The following is a 19,384-nucleotide window of genomic DNA, read 5'->3' on the forward strand; positions in this document are numbered from 1 at the left end:
GAACACTTTTCCCTCTTTTATTCCATTTAAAATATTCTTTTGAATATGGGAAAAGGGTAAATTGGCCACAATGCCTCCTCAGTTCATTGGAAATCACTACTAACCATCCCATCCTGTAGATCTTCTCGTTCTGGTTCCAACAAGCTATTACACTAAGGTGTTTCGTCAAATATTCCTTTTGGAATGCCACCTTAAGCGTAATTAATTGAGTTAAGCCCAATAATAACCTTGTTTTTTGGAAGTTGTCAGAATGCGACGAAAGAAAAGGCAAGTTGTGCAGATGATGGAATACGCTAAGAGAATGCCATCAGATCCCATAGAAACTCCTCAAAACCCCATGAAACATCTCCGAAAGCCCCTGGGCTTTCTGATTGAGTAAACCAACAATTGTGACCTGTTTGCCCCCAACCTTGAAATTGCATCCTAACCATGCCATGAGGAACACTAGAGAAAAGAACATCACAAGTCTTCCTGCCCCAAGATTTCTTGCCCTCAAGCAATCCATACCTATGGACCAATCTGGTGGCCCAATGCAACTGAGACATAATGCTCGGATCCGATACGAAGCACTGGGTGATGCTATGCCTTTGTATCAACCCACCATGAACAAACCCCTCAATGCCCAAATCCCAGACCACTCTTTGACTAAACCTGTCATCAACAAATCCTTCTGGATCCCAGTGCCACCAAGAACAAGCATCAATGCTCCATGGCTCTTGCTGTGCTACAACTCCGGTTGTGAATCCTGCCCCATCAACTGCATACCAACTCATTACCTCTCTCCAGTCCAACCCCCGACTCAATCCAATGTCAATCCCACTCTCCTAATGCTGGGATGGAATGTTGAAGAGCTGTCGACTTGTATCCCACTGCGAACTGGGGTATGTAGTATCCAACATGTCTAAGGGTCCCCGCTCTACTACGCTCTAACTGAGACTATCACACCATCAATAGGATACCAACTCATGATCTCTCGCCAATCCAATGCATGGACACCGGTGTAAGGAACAAGTCTACTAGGCTGATATGGTTCCTTGCTCGACTCAGGATGCTCTATGTTGAAATTTCTAAGTCTATCCTTTAGAAATTTTATCTGTATTCTTCTGGTTTATTTCTCCTACTTGTTAATTACAAACAAGTTATTTAAACATATAAACATCGAAATAAACACAATACAATCTCAACCATCTACAGATCAACATCTGAAAGAAATAGCAAACACACAAGTGACACCGTTATTTTTGGAAAATTTGTCCCTGGAAAAACCCAACTTGGGAAAACCGGTGCAGCAATTCTGAGGGTTTATTTTTTTACGCAGTCTATGCTTGAGTACATCTGGGTGCCAAACTGGCTCACCCGACAGAGAAAATAATCCGGCAGTAATACCTCTCTATTCGGAAGCAATATATTTAGAAAATCTGACCCACGAAACCCTCACCAGCAACCTTTGATGCTCAGCGTGGGCCCTCCTGGCCTCAGCGTCTGCCCAATGAGTTGCACCCTAGCTTTGGGGTATATCTGGGAGAAAAACTCTGCCAATTATCCGTGTTTACAAACACAGGTAATTTGGTGAGGTTAAAAAACTTCCTAGAGTGAAAACCTTCTAGAAGAATCATAGGCTTAGCTAGGTGTTGTTACACGGCTTCATAGTCACACTAGAATCATTTTTACAATAGCAGAATTTTAGATTATTTTGACAAACTGGAAGCTTCATGGTGATAATGACTTTGAAAAATTTATCCCTCTGAGAGGTATTCTGCTTCTTGGAACAGATGACACATGTGTGGTCAACAAGTGGCAAGTTGAGAATGTACCAAAGATGAAGCTTCTTTTAGATTTGACCCATGATCCATCTCCATTGATCCACAAGAGAAGCTTGTATGCCAAAGTGGATGCCCAAATACTGATTGATCACAAGTGTGAAGGATCGTCTTGTCCATTAAGAAAAACCTTTGTTTTCTCCTTACTAACAACTTCCCTAGCTACTTCTGCATAAGCGTCCCAATATAACGTTGTGCCCTCCACAATATGTTGGTTCAATTCTGGTGTTAGAGCTAAGTCATCTGCAAAGCGGACATTAAGGAGTTGATTACCGTCTGATAATTATAAACATCCAATTTGCCCTTCTATTCTTGCCGCTTGCAGTAGGTAACCTAGAGAATTGGCTACAATCACATAGATATATGGTGCCAAGGCATGCTCATGTTGGATGGAATGCTGCAATGCAATATATTTTGATAGCATGGTGTTCACACTGACTTGTACCCAGGTCAGTGAAAAGAGAGTGTCTATAGATTGATGATAGACAAAGGCAAATCCCATCCAAGCTAACATGTTGAGGATGGAGTTCCATTCAATTCCATCACAAGCTTTATCCAAAAAAGGTGGACCTTTTGCCTAGTGCTTTAGCCCACTCAAGGTCTTCCCATTCTGAAGGTTCTTGTTCTTGAAAGCCAAAGGGCTGTCTCCTGGATTGTCATGCTCGAACAAACAAGCTTTGTACAAGGAGATTGATCTAGGATGCTGTCATTGCGGCTTGGGAGTCAATGGAAAGGGCTAGAGAATCCTGTCAAGACTCCCTTTTTCTCAAAATATATTTCAACAAGGCATATGAGAAAATACTTGTAAGTTTGTTTTCTAAAAGATGTACAAGATAGTGATCGTGATTGATCATGGCTGTATTGTGTATGCATGCTGATTGTATCCAGTTTTTAACCACAATATGGTCATGTATCAGGGTTGTATAGATGCCATGTCTGATTAGTGACTGTTACTAAATACAGGATACAATTTATCTTGAGCTCTTGCTAGCCATATCCACTAACTTAGGTCTCGATGCATCAATCCTGTATGAGCGTAACTGTAATATGATCCTCAATGGTGCAGGTATGCAATGACACTGTTGCAGATCCTTTCATCCTATTTCTTGTGAGAGCACCATTTGCAGATCCATTGATCCTTAGTGAAAGGTCACGTAGTTATCATAGAACTGAATAGAACCACCTCTGGCTGTGGTGCAACAACCTTTGGATTACATTAACATTTGATGGATTGCATAGCTATTGATTGTTGTGCTTATTTGAAGAGCTAAGGTCCTTTCCTTGGCACCTAACTTGCATTATTTGGTAAATATCAGTTGAATATGTGCAGCCATGACATAAAAGGAATTCTAGTAGATGGTGCCTGAAAGTGACTTAACTGTACTTTATTCTTGCACAGCATGCAGTTTAATTCTAATTTAATATATTTTCATCTTTGCAGCGATTCTTGATATAATTTTTAGCTGGAAAGCAAGACAATCTATGAAATATAGAGAGATGCTGAGATATATATTGAAGGCTGTGGTTGCTGCTGCATGGGTCATCATTCTTCCAGCTTGTTATGTCCACACCTGGGAGAATCCTACTGGTCTTGTCAAAACTTTCCAGAACTGGGCTAGCGGGTGGAATTTCCCTTCCTTGTATATCTTAGCTGTTGCAATATATTTGTTACCTAATGCACTTGCAGCAGTCCTGTTCATGTTTCCCATGCTGAAGCGGTGTATTGAAAGGTCAAATTGGCGCATTTGTACTATTCTGACATGGTGGCAACAGGTGTGCATGTTATAAAACTGGATCTGGAATTTTAGTGTCCTATGAAAATTATTCAGCTCTGCAATATTTCTATGTTTATTATATTTTCTTAACCTAGGAAAAGCAACTCCTATGGTCTTTGAGAAAAAGATTCTTTTGTTGAATTTGATAACATATAAATTTAAATTACCAGCTGTCATAGTATATTATTAAAATCTGAATCCTCAGTGCAGCTTGGTTGATAAGCCACCTTCATTATGTAATGATTGCAATTTCCATCACTGTAGTAGCAGTATTTTAATACACATGAACAAATCTCGTTCTGGTCATTTGCAGCCACGACTCTATGTTGGACGGGGAATGCATGAGAGCTTCTCATCCCTTTTCAAGTAAGTTTCATTAGGACCTTATTGCCAATTGTAGTTGAATTCTAGGAATGACATGGTTGAGGTGCTAATTTTAATTAACATGTTCCTTGCTTGGGACAGTTACTTCAGTGATCTATAATAGCCCATTTATCTTTCCATTTCATTTCTATTAGCAATCACATAACTCAATATCACATAGAGAGTAACTGAAGAAAGAACATAAACGATACACACAGAAGACTAGCCAAGATAAGAGAAAACAAGGATATGGCTCAAGCCAGGGAAAAACCCCAAGATGGGGAAAACCCTTGATCAAATCTTCTTATTATTAATATCAAATATTCAGCAGGGAGAGAGTACAAGAGATCAAAGTCAAAATTGACTTGCCAATTTGGAGATCCAATATCACTGCCCTTAGACAAATAGATGGTCCAAAATTGCAATTCATGAGCAGACAGATTGTGCCCTCTTAAACTGATGACATACTGCTGTAGAAGCTTGATCTGGTTAGGTTTACATTCCCTCCATCGCTGTCCTACCTAACAGCTCCAAAACACCTCCATTCAACTGCAGCTCTTATATGCAAACAAGATGCTGACCTTCACTGGCCCTCAGGGCTTGTCTGTACCCAAATCAGGCCTCTCGTTCCCCTCATCTAGGCTTGTACAGACCTGAGGCTTATCCTGAAGAGACTGCTGTGAAGTGTGGCCTCTCAAGGAGAGACTTTCAGCCCAAACACAAATTCAGTCTGCCTTCCAGGTCGCAAGAACAAATTTGCTTATTCAAACTGTACAGAATTTACCTCAAGTCATGTGGTTATCTTTCTGAAGTATCTCGGCCCCTGATCAGCAAGATTAGGCCTGCCGCCTGCTTGAGAAGAACACCTTGAAGCTGCAGCCTAACTAGGAGAGAGTCCCCATATCATAAAGATTTGATGAGAAGCAAAATTAAGTGCCATAAGTGCGAGTTCTCGATCAACAGAGATTGCAGAGGCACAGTGTCATCAAACCACAGAGAAACAAGAGCCATCCCGAGGAAACCACAGAGAACACCATTCGAAATTCCTAAGGTAGCTATCTGAAATTGCAGAACCAACTTTGCACTTTTTGAGGAGCACCTCAATGGGGTATATATAGTGCTTTGACATAGTTGAAAGGTTGCATCTCTTGGGTGAGCTGATCTTGAAGCCAACCTTTAAATTTGAATTTTAAAAATAAAATATTTCCCTCCAATTACATATTGAAGTCGACTTTGAATGTCTTAGGCCGGAGGCATTAATAATCCAAATAGACACCTTCTTAATTATTTCCAAAGTAAAACTTTTGCCAATCAATTTGAATTTTCACTTTGGAAATTCTTCCCGAAGCTGCCAAATAAATTAACAAGACGACATTCTAGATTGCGTTTTATATTTATGTTTCATCTTTATATCTTTTTGATAGCTTATTTGGTAAATTTCCAGGTACACAATGTTTTGGATTCTACTTCTTATAAGCAAGCTAGCTTTTAGCTACTACATTGAGGTAATAAACCATATCCTGTTTGAGCAGATTTTACTTTCAAGAAAATGATTCTATATATAATTTGAGCAGAGAGGTACAGGGGAAATAGTATTCATTTAAATATTGGGAAAACAAGATGCAGTAGTTAAATATAAATTATAACACCGCAACATCAATTACACAAGGGAAAAATTATTTTACTTTACACATTTTTTTATTAGATTTTAAATGTCAGTTGGTTGAAATTCATCACATGTTTTCTTCCAGATAAGGCCACTGGTTAAGCCTACAAAGCAGATCATGCGGATGAATATTGGCAACTATGAATGGCATGAGCTTTTTCCACAAGGTGAGAGTACTAACCGTTATAAGTTGCCTATAAGATTCATTTCGCCCAATGTAGAGTTTCTAATGTGGCTTTCCTCCGTGTTGCAGCAAGAAAGAACATTGGGGTGGTGATTTCCATATGGTCTCCAATAATTCTTGTGAGCACGGAAATTGAATCTCAAAATTATGTTGTTATGGTGCTAAATTGTTCAAGTATTTGTTGTGTATGTGTTATGAATATTCCTCATTAGGGTATGTAATTATGCTATTGATTTAGGTCTATTTCATGGATACTCAAATTTGGTATTCCATATTCTCAACTATAGTTGGAGGTATCTATGGTGCCTTTCGTCATCTTGGTGAGGTGTGTTTCTCTTTTAAATCATGTTTAGTCTTTCAATTAAATCTTAATCATTGCAGTAACTTGTTTAGAGGACAAATATTATTTCAAGTTTATAGCATGCCCTTCCTTCTCTCTTTTAGATGCATGCTTGATTTCTTTGCTGCCCTGTTTTCTGCTTGTGGCTTTCATTTTCAGATACGAACATTGGGGATGCTAAGGTCTCGATTCCAATCTTTGCCTGGAGCTTTCAATGCACGCCTAGTGCCACCAATGAAGGAAAAAGAGAAGAAAAAGGGCTTGAAAACATTCTTGTCACAGACGTTTGAGCAGGTGAGGTCTTGCTGTTTATATATACAAAAATGTTTTTTCTTGCTAAAATAAAGCATCCATTGATAATCAAGAGGTCACCTTCAGGTGACACAGTACACCCATATTTGCCATGACAGCAAGATGTTTAGGAGCTCCTACTTTAACTATCTAGATTCATACTGTCTGGAAACTTACCCTTTTTTAGTAATGCTTTATACTGACATAAACTTCAGAAGCATTGCTTATAGCGATGTTATAAGCCAGTTTCCTCCCAAAGCTGCAGTTCAAGTGGTAAACCGTAAAATCCTAAAACACAAGTGCAGCTCTAGAGGAACTAAAAGGGGCTACCCATTGTCACCACAGGAGCTCCTTCTCTCACTTTAGGCCAGCTCTCCTTTGGCACAAGGGGAGTGTCCCTAGATGATATATGATGAACTTTAGATTTAAGTGGATGGTGGTTTGGTAAGACCAGTGTCAATCCATGGGTTATGGAGTCGAGGAATACAAACAAAGAGGGCTTAGAATGATATGGAGAAGATGTAGTCAAGGCATACACTACTGTGCCAATGAATAGTCCAGACTCCGAATGGATTTTTAGGTTATATGAGAGTGAGTACTCTAACAGCAGATCTACCATCACAACAAATGTGTTCAAAGCCAATGAATAATGTGCAACTCAAATATTGAAGAACCATAACATGAAATTATAACAAAAAAGAACAAGAAAGCCTCCAAAGGAATGGACAGCCCAAGCTACAAATAACATCTTCAATAAGAATCTCATAGGATTAACTGAGCGATTAACATGTGCAAACATCAAATCTTTTCTTACAGCTGAAAGCTTCCAAGTTCCCCAATATCCAAGATTACATCAAAGGTGAAGGAGAGTTGGGAACTTCACACTTAATCCCTTCTCATATGCAAGCACTTGCCTTAAAAGAGATGATTGCCAGCAATAAAATCACTATCCACTTTAGCATGATACCATAATCTTTCAAAAGAAAAGGATGATGGATGCCTCATATATATTTGCTTGTGCCTTCACTTCCTCCTCCTACATGATGTTCAACTAGGCTTAGAGGGGCTTTCCCTACCAATCATACCATGCCTGCAAATGGAGAGAACTAGTCCTTATATAAAGATGTAAATCCATCTCCTTACAGTAGCTGGATGAGGGAAGTGTTTCGATAACATCGATCATAAGTTATAACCTGCTTATTTATCACTTACATCCGTGGATCAATGCCAATTAGTTAGAATCAGCTTGCTTTCAATTATGCTGGCTAATTTGTGGCTTTGAGATCAACAAACTTCTCCAAGAGAAAGCAATAAAATATGAAGTACTTCAAGATCCCTGATTTTCTGCAATGAATAACATAAGATTTGTCTGACAATTTCTAGATCCACAAGCTTCTCCAAGAGATAATTATATAATATTGTGTGGATAAGCCAAAGGGGAAAGATTCCTTAAAAGGGGAAAGATTCCTTCAATAGTGACCTTTTGACCATGTAACAAACTCCATAGATGTGATGCCTGGCAAGAATCGATAAACTTTGCATCATTAAAGCTCCTCATAATTGGTAGTTTCTATATCCACCACTTAAAGAAATATTAAGTGATAAAAACATTCCTAGAGATTTCCTTTAAGGCGAGATCAGGGTTGCGGGGAAGTGCCCCCCACCTAACCCCCTCCCACGAACTGCTCGTAATTCGTGCTCTGCTCGGGAGCTACTCGGGAACGCGCTCTCGAAGGGGGAGAGATTTTGGGAGTGTGCTTCCTTTAAAAAAACGCTCCCTGGTTTTTAGGGAGCGATTGGCGGAGCTCCTTAGTCTTTTTTGCAATTTGTTTTTGCAATAACATTCCAAATGCAATTTTTTTTCAAAGAAACAAATAATTTTTGAGTGGGGTAGCCTAATGATCAAGCCTATGGCCCTAGTATTGAGATGCGATTCATGGTAATGTTAAATTCTTAAAGTAAAAGTGGCATTCTCCTTAATCTTGATTTTCATCCTTTCACTTAAATTTTTAACATTAACATGAAATGGCTTAGGATGTTTGAGAGTGGTTCCAACCTCATTGGATTTCATATGGAGAAAGCAAAATTTTAGATCTCATTCAAAATCCAGCAAACTTATCAGTTTTTCAAGATTGGGGGGATTGGAATGTTTCCATTGGATTTTGTGATGTATTAGGGTATGGAACTCATATTTAATCAAGAGCACCAATCCCTCTTTGTACCTTGATGTTGTGAAAATTTCAAAATAGAAATCCTATTGCAATGATAATATTATTTCTTCTACTTATTAATTCAGAAATAAGTTATTCAATGTATTCTTACGGTGAATATCAAAATAAATTCTATTGCAGACTTCACAAATAAAATTCTGAAAGCGAATGCAATAACAACACAAGAATAACTACAATGACACAATTATTTTTGGGCAATCGTCCCTGGAAAAACCAATGGAGTAGATGAGGGTTTCTTTATTATTCTTCAGCAAAAATCTCTTGTACAATATAGAACCATCTGGGTAGAAGTGAGAAACTTTATAGACACTTCCTGACAAATCTCTAATCCAGGAAAAATGCTTCTCAGTCCTCTGAATCCTTCTGCGTCTTCCTGCGTCACTTTTACTTACGCTGGCCCAGTGTCAGATTGCTCAAGCAGTCCCAGCGTTAACTTGCGCTGCGTTGTCTCTTTTGGCATCACACTTTTGCGTTGGCTCTCCTTGCTCTACGTCTTCTTGCCTTGTAGTCCCGACTGATGCTAATGCCCTTTGTCTCTTTCTCACCTTCAACTTTCCCTCTGATTTGATTTTCTCTTGCCGAACTTCGACCAGTGAGAAAATCGATCTTACTCGTGTTAAGTTTAGGTATGTTCTATGCTAGAGCAATTTATTTAAATTTTCATAGTTAGCAATCACATCAGCATTAAAGTAAACTGCAGATAGAACATAAATATAAATTGCAGAAGACAAGCCAAGACAAGAGGACACAAGATGTGGCGCTAGCCAGGGACAAACCCCACAATGTGGGGAAACCCTTGATCAATTCTTCTTTTATGTTTTTCAAAGTTCAGCAGAGAAAGTGAGAGAGATAGTACATTTACAATAGAAGTCAACACTTTGACTTTTGATATCTGTAGAGATCAATTGAAGACATATTGCTTCAACTGATTCTCTAAGGTGACTGCTGCATCTCGTCCATTTGCTGCACCTTATTGTGTAGTACCATCATGCTGCATCATTCATCATCATGCTGCTCATGATCACTACGCTGCCCATACATCATTATGCTTCATGCTGCCCATGATCTCATACATCATGCTGCCCATGATCTCATCTATCATGCTGCCCATGCATCATGTTGCCCATGATCTCATCTATCATGCTGCCCATGCATCATGTTGCCCATGATCTCATCTATCATGCTGCTTGTTCATCATGCTGCAACACAATTTCATTGCCAAATGTATATCGGCCTTAGCTGCTTGCTATGGCTTGCAGCCTAGCAAAGCAACTAGGCTATGTTCCAGATTCTCTAAGACCAACGTATAGTGGCCTCCTAGAGCAGTGAATAAGTACAACGTAATAAGTAGGTACACTCTCTTATTGCTGAGTGCTATCATATATATATATATATATATACACGCTGAGGCTGCTAGGATACACAGCGATACATATGTAAATCGCCCGAGTTTATGACTACTATAGTGGTGCAATCAAACCCTTGACTACGGCTCTATTTTATGATAGTGACCGAGTGTGCTTTTATGCTTGCGTGCTTGAGCGGCTTCCACTATGTTAATTCATTGCAGCTTCCATCACGTTAATATGAACCTGCGTGCTTCATTGCGTTGCCACTGCGGCTTCTATGAACCTGGGAGCTTCATTACGTTGTCATTGCGGCTTCTATGAACCTGCGTGCTTCATTACGTTGTCACTGCAGCTTCTATGAACCTGTGTGCTTCATTACGTTATCACTGCGTGCTTCATTACATTATCATTGCGTGCTTCATTACGTTAATATTAACCTGTTCCTTCATGCACGAGTTTCCATGCGAGTTCTTGTGCTTCTTATGCTGTGAGATCAGGTCTTCTTGCTGTGTATTAGGTGTCTTCATTTTCCAGCGGATAGATGTCTTCTTGACTTGCGTTGGATTAGGGCATCATACACTAGCATATACTCTCAACGTTTCTCCTTCTCCCAAAACCCAAAGACGTGGAGAGGAGATCACATGAGTAGTGTGTCGAAAATGACTTCAAATCCTCTTCTATTTATGCTAGAACGTAGCTGATGAATAGGCATGTCTATTGGGCTTATGAGCCTACTCAAGTTGCTGGTCGGCTTGATAATAATTCCATAATCAAAATAAATTCATATCTCCATAAATACTTATCGGAATCGGATGATCTTTAGATCAATCCTACACCTCTCGATGAGATGGATCTAATAAAAATATCAATTGCCATAAATAAGCTGACCCACATGGAGTTTGGCCCTAGTTGCCAATTTTAACACTCCCTCTCAAGTAGGGAGAACTCCATCCACTGATCTATATGTCCGATTGTACTATCTTTGCCATCAGAGCCCTGCACTGCTCTACCCAGCTCTGCTCAGCTTTGCTCAACTCTGCTGGTTCTGCGCAGCTCTGTTGGCTCTGCTTTGCTTTGCTGGCTCTATTCTGCTCTACTCAGCGCTACTGGCTCTGCTTTGCTCTGCCTAGCTCTGCTGGCTCTGCTCTGCTCTGCCTAGCTCTGCTTTGCTCTACTCAGCTCTGCTGGCTCTGCTCTGCTCTGCTCAACTCTGTTGGCTCTGCTCTGCTTAGCTCTGCCCAGCTCTGCTGGCTCTGCTCTGCTCAACTTAGCTCTGCTGAACTATGAAGAAGAAGAATTGATCGAGAATGTCTCATACCATTCTCCACTGACCCGAAGTCAGTCTTAGAGTGCGTACCACTGGTCCTAGACCAGTCTCAACCCCTAGACCAGTCTCAACCGACCCAAAGTCAACGTCATAATGGGTACCACTCCTATACCACTAGTCCTAGACGAGTATCATCAGTCTCAGAGTGTGTACCACTAGTCCCAGACTAGTCTCAACCGACCCGAAGTCAGTGTCATAGTATGTACCACTCTCACTGGTCCCAGAGCAGTCGTACACTGACCCGAAGTTAGTCTCAGAGTATGTACGACTGGTCCCAGACTAGTCTCAACCGACCCGAAGTCAGCGTCATAGTAGGTACAACTCCTACAACTGGTCCCAAACCAGTATCATTTATAATTTTACCCCACATCAATGAAGGTCATCCTAGCATAGGGAGTACGGTAGATACAGTGATGTGTCCATCGGTACTACTATGGTCCCTATCCTCATTTCCCTGCTCATTGATCAGATGAGAGGTACTTCCCATGAGTCCCACACTGCATGGGTAGGATGCCTCAACAGGAGAACTTAATCAATCTTGTCCTCATAGGAGAAATAGTCATCCTGCTACACAATTGCCATGGAGGACACATCATCTAGGCCTCATAGGAGAACTAATCATCCTGCTACATAGTCGTCATGGAGAACACATCATCCAGACCTCACAGGAGAATTAATCATCCTGCTACATAGGAGAGCGAATCATCCTGTGCCACAAGAGAGTGAATCATCCTGTGCCACAAGAGAGCGAATCATCTTGTCCCACAAGAGAGCGAATCATATTGTTTCACAGGAGAGAGAATCATCCTGTCCACAGGAGAGTGAATCATCCTGTCCACAAGAGAGCGAATCATCCTGTCCCATAAGAGAGCGAAGCATCTTGTTTCACAGGAGAGCGAATCATCCTGTCCACAGGAGAGAAAATCATCCTATCCCACAAGAGAGCGAATCATCTTGTCCTAGTGCACACCACTAGGGGAGGGTGAGTCACCCTGTGGTCGTATGTTGCTCCAGTAAGAACCGCAAGCCCCCAGAGCTCCCAGAGCTCAATGTATGCAACGTGAAGGACTCTTGTACAAGGGTCTCTCGGGAAAATCACAAATTTGATCTTTGCTTGGGGCTTTGACAAAGTGTAGCGACCTGTACAACATCTTAATGCAATGGAGCCTCCTTGCTCATTGACTTAACATTATCCCAGATAAGGTAGTATCTGATGTCTATCTACTGGAGCAATCATCGAATACGGGATTCCTCAATAATCGAATCCCACCTCTAGTTGTCACAAAGAATCACAATGGTATTCATCATGTGTACTCACTGAAGAGTTTCCACAACCAGGCAACTTTATACGAGGTCATACTTGTAGTTATGTATCTGGTCTCGGTGGTACTTATAACAACCAAAGTAGAATCCCAAGGAGAACTAGCATTGAGAAGTGCTTTAGTGATCCTCCACACTGCCTGCCCACTCAACATTTGAAATATTTCAGGCAGTGTATCTCAATCCATGAGAAATTGTGCCTTGAAGATATCTCAGAAGATTCTAGGCACCAATCCAATGAAGCTCAACCAAATATGAGCTCACCATACTAACTGCAAAACATATGTCCGGATGGAGGTTCACCAAGAACATCAACGCGAATGAGTTTATGAAACTCAGAGGCATTTCCCAAATCTGGTCCGACATCACTACCATATAACTTCTAAAAGTTAAGATCCTCAAGATAGTCATAGGCTTGCAGTTTATCTTTCCACATTCGGAATCCAACTTCCTCTGTCTCCTACAGATGAGAGGGTCTGCACCTATCAGACATAGGTGCTGGTATGAGAGGTCTATCATCCACAACCTTCAACAAATGGTTTGGATCGATTTCACTCCTAGTGAATCTCAACTTCATCAAACAACTATCAATCCTCTCATACTATGCCCAAGGTGTTTTGCTTCAAGCCATAGAGGGCTTTCTTCCACCTGTATACATGAGATTTCCGATCATGAATCTCAAACTCCTCGGGTTGTTTCAAACCTGTGGACTTGCTATATGAGGGGAATGGTCCCCTTGTAACATTTTCCTTCTGTACATTTTAGACATGTACCTTCATGCTCTTTTTGAATTCAGGCATCTCTCTCACCATTTGACTCATAAACTTCTGGTGCTGTGTCAATGGACATGGTCCCTAGTGGACTTCTTGCAACTCGATACAACCCTTAACTCAAAAACATCTTTGAAAAATCTACGTACTTTTCCATTGATGAGTGCCACCCTGAAACCTTTGACTTCCATTTCTGAGATGGACACCCGGTTCTTCTTACGATCAGGTACATAAAAGAGATTTTGTAAATGAATCGAGTTACCCTTATTCAATTTAGGGGTAACATTCCCTACACCCTGCTCATGCATCATCATGCTGCTCATGATCACTATGTTGCCCATACATCATTATGCTTCTTGCTGCCCATGCATCATGATACCCATGATCTCATACATCATGCTGCCCATGATCTCATCTATCATGCTTCCCATTCATCATGTTGCCCATGATCTCATCTATCATGCTGCAACACAATTTCACTGCCAAATGTATATCAGCCTTAGCTGCTTGCTATGGCTTTCTGCCTAGCAAAGTAGCTAGGCTATGTTCCAAATTCTCTAAGACCAATGTATAGTGGCCTCCTAGAGTAGTGAATAAGTACAACGTAATAAGTAGATACACTCTCTTGTCGTTGAGTGCTATCATATATATATATATATGCTGAGGTTGCTAGGATACACGGTGATACATATGTAATTCACCTGAGTTTATGACTGCTATAGCGGTGCAGTCAAACCCTTGACTGCGGCTCTATTTTATGACAACGGCTGAGTGTGCTTTTATGCCTGCGTGCTTCAGCAGCTTCCACTATATTAATTCACTGCGGCTTCCATCACGTTAATATGAACCTGCGTGCTTCATTACGTTGTCACTGCGGCTTCTATGAACCTGCGAGCTTCATTACGTTGTCACTGCGGCTTCTATGAACCTGCGTGCTTCATTATGTTGTCACTGCGGCTTCTATGAATCTGTGTGCTTCATTACGTTATCACTGCATGCTTCATTATGTTAATATCAGCCTGTTCCTTCATGCACGAGTTTCCATGCGAGTTCTTGTGCTTCTTAGGTTGTGAGATCATGGTTTCTTGCTGCGTATTAGGTTTCTTCATTTGCCAGTGGATAGATGTCTTCTTGACCTGCGTTGGATTAGGGCATCATTGTACTGCGGCTAGGGCATCATACACTAGCATATACTCTCAGCGTTTCTCCTTCTCCAAAAACCCAAAGACGTGGAGAGGAGATCACATGAGTAGTGTGTCGAAAATGACTTCAAATCCTCTTCTATTTATACTAGAATGTAGATGATGAATAGGCATGTCTATTAGGCTTTTGAGCCTACTCAAGTTGTTGGTCGGCTTGATAATAATTCCATAATCAAAATAAATTCATATCTCCATAAATATTTATTGGAATTGGATGATCTTTAGATCAATCCTACACCTCTCGATGAGAGGGATCCAATAAAAATATCCGCTGCCATAAATAAGCTGACCCACATGGAGTTTGGCCCTAGTTTCCAATTTTAACAACTCGGTTAACTGAGTATTTGCCTCTAGTGTGTTCTCCAAGTGCCCATCAAACCTCCTCTTATAATCCTCTCGTTGATCAATCAATGACCTAGATTAGATTCTAATCAATGGCTAGGATCATATTGACTTGATCTCTGCTTTCTTCTAGAAGTTTCACCCACAGTTTATATTAATACCCTTTAAATATTTTAATTTTCTAAGTTTAGACTTAGGGTCTCATTAAAAATAATTAACTATTTTAATAAAATTGTCTCCGGGTGGAATTTCCCAAAACGATTTTGGGTATTGGAGAATGCATATGTCTAAGTCTCCCTGCAATTTTTGAGACTCAGAGCCCATCAAAGCTACCAGAAATCAACAGATGCTAGTGACATTGGTTGTCGAACTCCTCTATCGTGACCCTACTAAAAATGTACCCATAACTCGAACAAAATCTTGACTTGACATGCTATGTTTTTTCTATCTTATGTTAATGCTTAGAGGGTGATATTAATGACAAAGATCCGTATACAAATCCAAAGGTAATGACAAAGATACCTCTGGATATTAATGCTTAGAGGGTGATATTAATGACAAAGATGCTGATTTTCCAACAAGACTAAAAAATTAGACATTTCTTATGGCGGCAAGAGGCCCAAGCATTAGCAATAGATAATAGATTTACTTGTCTTTTATAGTTTCTAGTAGTTTTTATAACTATTGACTCTTTCATATTTATTATGATATTTTTTGTAAACAATATATGACAATATAAGTTTGAAGTTTAAAGTTGGCAATTATAACTCATTGGTAACGAATTATGAATATGATGCTTCATGAAAGTTGAAAGTTGTTCCATTTCATTTCATTTTATAACATTTCCTTTCATGTTAGATATTATTCGTTGTAATGGTTACACTTAGCTTACAAGTACAACTTTGGTGATCAATGATGATAAATGTTATATATTGAATTTTGAAAGCTTGAAACTTTAAGATTGATGAATCATGAGATTCAATATGTTGTATGTTACTATGTTACTAACTTGTGGACGTAGTTGATGAAGATTATAACTTCTATATGATTGTTGTTATATGGTTGAATCTATGTTTTTTATGATTTTTATATCTAATTCATCATTCTACATGCTTTTGTTGACATATAGGCATCAGAATATAAATATTAAAAATTATAAAAAATATATATATTATATAAAAAATCACTCCCCGAATTGCTCCCAAACTGAGAGCTTCTGAAAATGTCATTCCTGCTCTCGATCCCGCTCCCTGTTTTCACTCCTGCTCCCAAGTAACCTTGGACTGGATGCTCCCCTCCTTCTAAGATGTGCTTGATGCATTCATTAATCTGCTTCAAAACTGGGCATACCTCCAACATAAATAACAATCTTTTTTATGCTGGGCATCGTCTTTTATCATGCTGATACATCCATAAAGAGTGAAATACAACCCATTAATGCTTATCTTTGATCTTGGGACAATCTTTACTTAAAGGCTTCTTTATTGGTCGACATCTTTTCAATGGGTCAAACTCGTATCTCCATAGGAAAAGCGCTTTACTTCAAATGTATCTCTTTTTCATACTATGTAATAAACTAGGGTAATTTGGCCCTAGGGTTTCCTGTAATGCTACGTCTTATCCAACATTTCTTTTTGCAATTTACAAAATACACAACTTCAGTGCAAAATATATCCACAGTCAATAGTATGACATAACAAAGCAATTCAGCGAAACAAATACAACCTTAACTGAGTTTAATATCCAGGTAATCCAACCAGTCCTGAATAAAAATTCAATTGTTCTTGAAGTCTGAAACTTAACAGGATTCGTTACTCTTAACACTTTCAACTATACTGTGTAATACAGATCGGTCTAGAATCTTAGATTCTAACTACAGATCGGACCCTGTTCTTCTCTGCGGCTAATCTGTCCAGGCTAGGAGTGAAGATGTGAGTATTTAATTACTGATTCTGCTTGCCGGAACCCCCCAGACCATGTCTCCACCTTCAGCAAGGGTTTGATCACTTCATCTCAATGTGGAAAAAGTCGAAGTCGGGATTAAATCGGCAAGGGTCCAGAAATTGAAAAAGTCGTTAAAGTCGGGAGGTTTTTGAAAAAGTCAGCAAAATTAAAAAAATACAAAAATATTCATTTTTAAAAAGATCCAAAGTCTTTCAATAAAATCCCGAGTTTTTCAGTAAAATCCCGTTTTTTCAAAAATAATCTAAAAAATCATTAAAGACACTACCTCATTCATGATTTTTTGGAAAACGTCCCGATTTAATCCCAACTTTTTCAACTGGGAAAAAATCGCCAAAAAGTCGGCCGATTAAATCGGCTAGTCCAAACCTGTCTCAACCCACAACAAGGTCTTCTAATCAGTGCATTCAGCTCTCAAGACCTGTCTTCACCAACAGTGATGGTATTTAGGTTCCTCATCCCACTTCTGGTCCTTTGTAAGGGTCTTAAATCAGCCTCGGCTCTTCTAGAGATCCACAGAAAAGGAATATCATTCCACAGTAATGTCACCGAAACCCTCAAGATGACTCGACCTTACACAAAATATGTTGAACTTATGCTTGGGTTTCCCAGACTTCAGATCCGTCCAAATAGCTCCAGACTTAGCTTCAGAGATGACGTCCTACCTCATACGATTTGTCACACATCCCTGAACTTTGATGTTCCTAGAAAATCACCCACCAAGACTGCTTGTGCTGCCCCAAAATATAAGACGAATTGGTAGGGTTTCTTGAGGCCAGAACAAGAACGAACAAGAGTAAATTCTGCTGTCTCCAAAAGGTATTCTTGTGCCAGAACATAATGAGAAAGGATGAATTTATGTCAACAATGGTGGAATCTTTCATGACTAAAATTGATAAAGGAGAAGGAGGTCTTAAAACCTTTAGAGCTAATGTTCAAGAACAAATGAATTGATCCACATTTGATGATCCAAAATGAATTTATCCCTCTCATATTTATAGATTTCCTAGAGGGGTATTTTCTTCAAATCTGATTGAGTAAACTTTACTCCCAGCCCCAACTTTGGGATTCTTCGCCCAGATGCCCCAAAACATGCCTCAATAGTAGGTGTTTTGGGGTTTTTTCCCCTTTATAGTGTAGAGAATTTAACGATTTGCGCCCTTTCCCAGTTTACAAACTTTGCAAGTGTTTTTCAAGCCCAACCCACATGTTTTGACATGTTAATATAAAATTTCAAGCATTCATTTGAAACATAAAGAGTGCTTCTACTTTCAGCTAATACAATGAACAAGAAATAAGCACATACACAATTTTGACACAATTATTTTGGTCAACAAGACCCTGGGAAAATGCTACAGTTGGGGAAAACCAGTCTTCTAAGGAGGATTCTTATTTTGCTTCTTAGGGAAATTTTACAACGAAAAGAACAATAAGAGATTAACTTATCTCTTCCCTTTTGAAGATGCTGATCAGAGATCCTGTTTTTATACTGAAATTATAGACTGATAATTTCCTCACACAATCATTCTCCTTCCAGCAAAGATTTGGGTCTCTTGGCAGCTACTCATACACAGGGAATGAAACCAATTTGACTGCTACAAATGGCCATGAACGCAGGCTCATTGTTCGCTGTAACTCAGATTAGTTTCAGTTGATAACACACACACCTGAACTGACCCTCTTCTGCCTTGAATTTTGGACTGTTTAATTGAAGAGACAAGCCTCGAAGTTTGCACTCAGCTGGTCCAATTTTTTATGCTGGCAGACCCAAAAATTTCGGGAGTGAATGTGACTGACACAGGGTAGGAATGCAGCCTCCTACATGCTGGAATCCACCCTTAAAGCAGTCCATAACCTGCAGCAGCCAATATCTCTGCCCTTAATCTTGGTTTTCAAGCCCCCCCGAAGACTTTAACTCGGCCCTTAGAGGAATTTCGAACTGCTGTAGGTGATGGATTAATGATCTCTTCTGTATAACTCCAAAGCTCTCCTCCTTTCTCCTTGCTCCTCTCCTCAATGCTCTCATGAGAATAATGAGTCTCTTTCTCCTTTTCCCTCTGTTCTATCTTCTCCATAAGATGGGAACCCTATCCCTAAGATCTAATGGTTGAGATTTAATCTCAAACTATTTAGATCAAAGGTGCAAATTTGTCCCTTACTCGACCCCTCCTCATGTAGTCCCCCTTTTTATTAATTAGACTCCTAGTACTTTTAATGTTTTAGTACCATGGTCACTTTTTCTCATAAAGTGACTTTTAAAACATAAGTCACTTTAATAATATAAAGTGTACTTTAGTACTTTACACGTAAAGTCACTTTTAAAATACATGTGACTTTAATAACTTAAAGTACATAGTACATCTCCACATAAAAAGTACATTAGCGCCCTTGATATTAATAAACTCATAATATCACTTAGACAAAAGGTGATTAATGTGTCTC

General features: G+C 39.6%; 1 protein-coding gene across 1 annotated transcript in view; it reads left to right on the top strand.

The window, feature by feature from the left end:
* The window catches only part of LOC149169784 (callose synthase 3-like), a 392,932-nt gene that overhangs the window by 173,693 nt on the left and 199,855 nt on the right, over positions 1–19,384 (top strand). Inside the window, exons 15-21 of the mRNA XM_089428814.1 lie at positions 3,262–3,593; positions 3,909–3,961; positions 5,403–5,463; positions 5,710–5,791; positions 5,878–5,927; positions 6,047–6,133; positions 6,308–6,442. Coding sequence (XP_089284940.1) covers positions 3,262–3,593; positions 3,909–3,961; positions 5,403–5,463; positions 5,710–5,791; positions 5,878–5,927; positions 6,047–6,133; positions 6,308–6,442 — 800 coding nt within the window. The remainder of the gene's footprint in view (positions 1–3,261; positions 3,594–3,908; positions 3,962–5,402; positions 5,464–5,709; positions 5,792–5,877; positions 5,928–6,046; positions 6,134–6,307; positions 6,443–19,384) is intronic.

The sequence above is a fragment of the Pinus tabuliformis genome, chromosome 4_2 (assembly GCF_031772625.1).
Source record: "Pinus tabuliformis cultivar Carrire ecotype Pingquan chromosome 4_2, CPIR1, whole genome shotgun sequence".
NCBI classification, from domain to species: Eukaryota; Viridiplantae; Streptophyta; class Pinopsida; order Pinales; family Pinaceae; genus Pinus; species Pinus tabuliformis.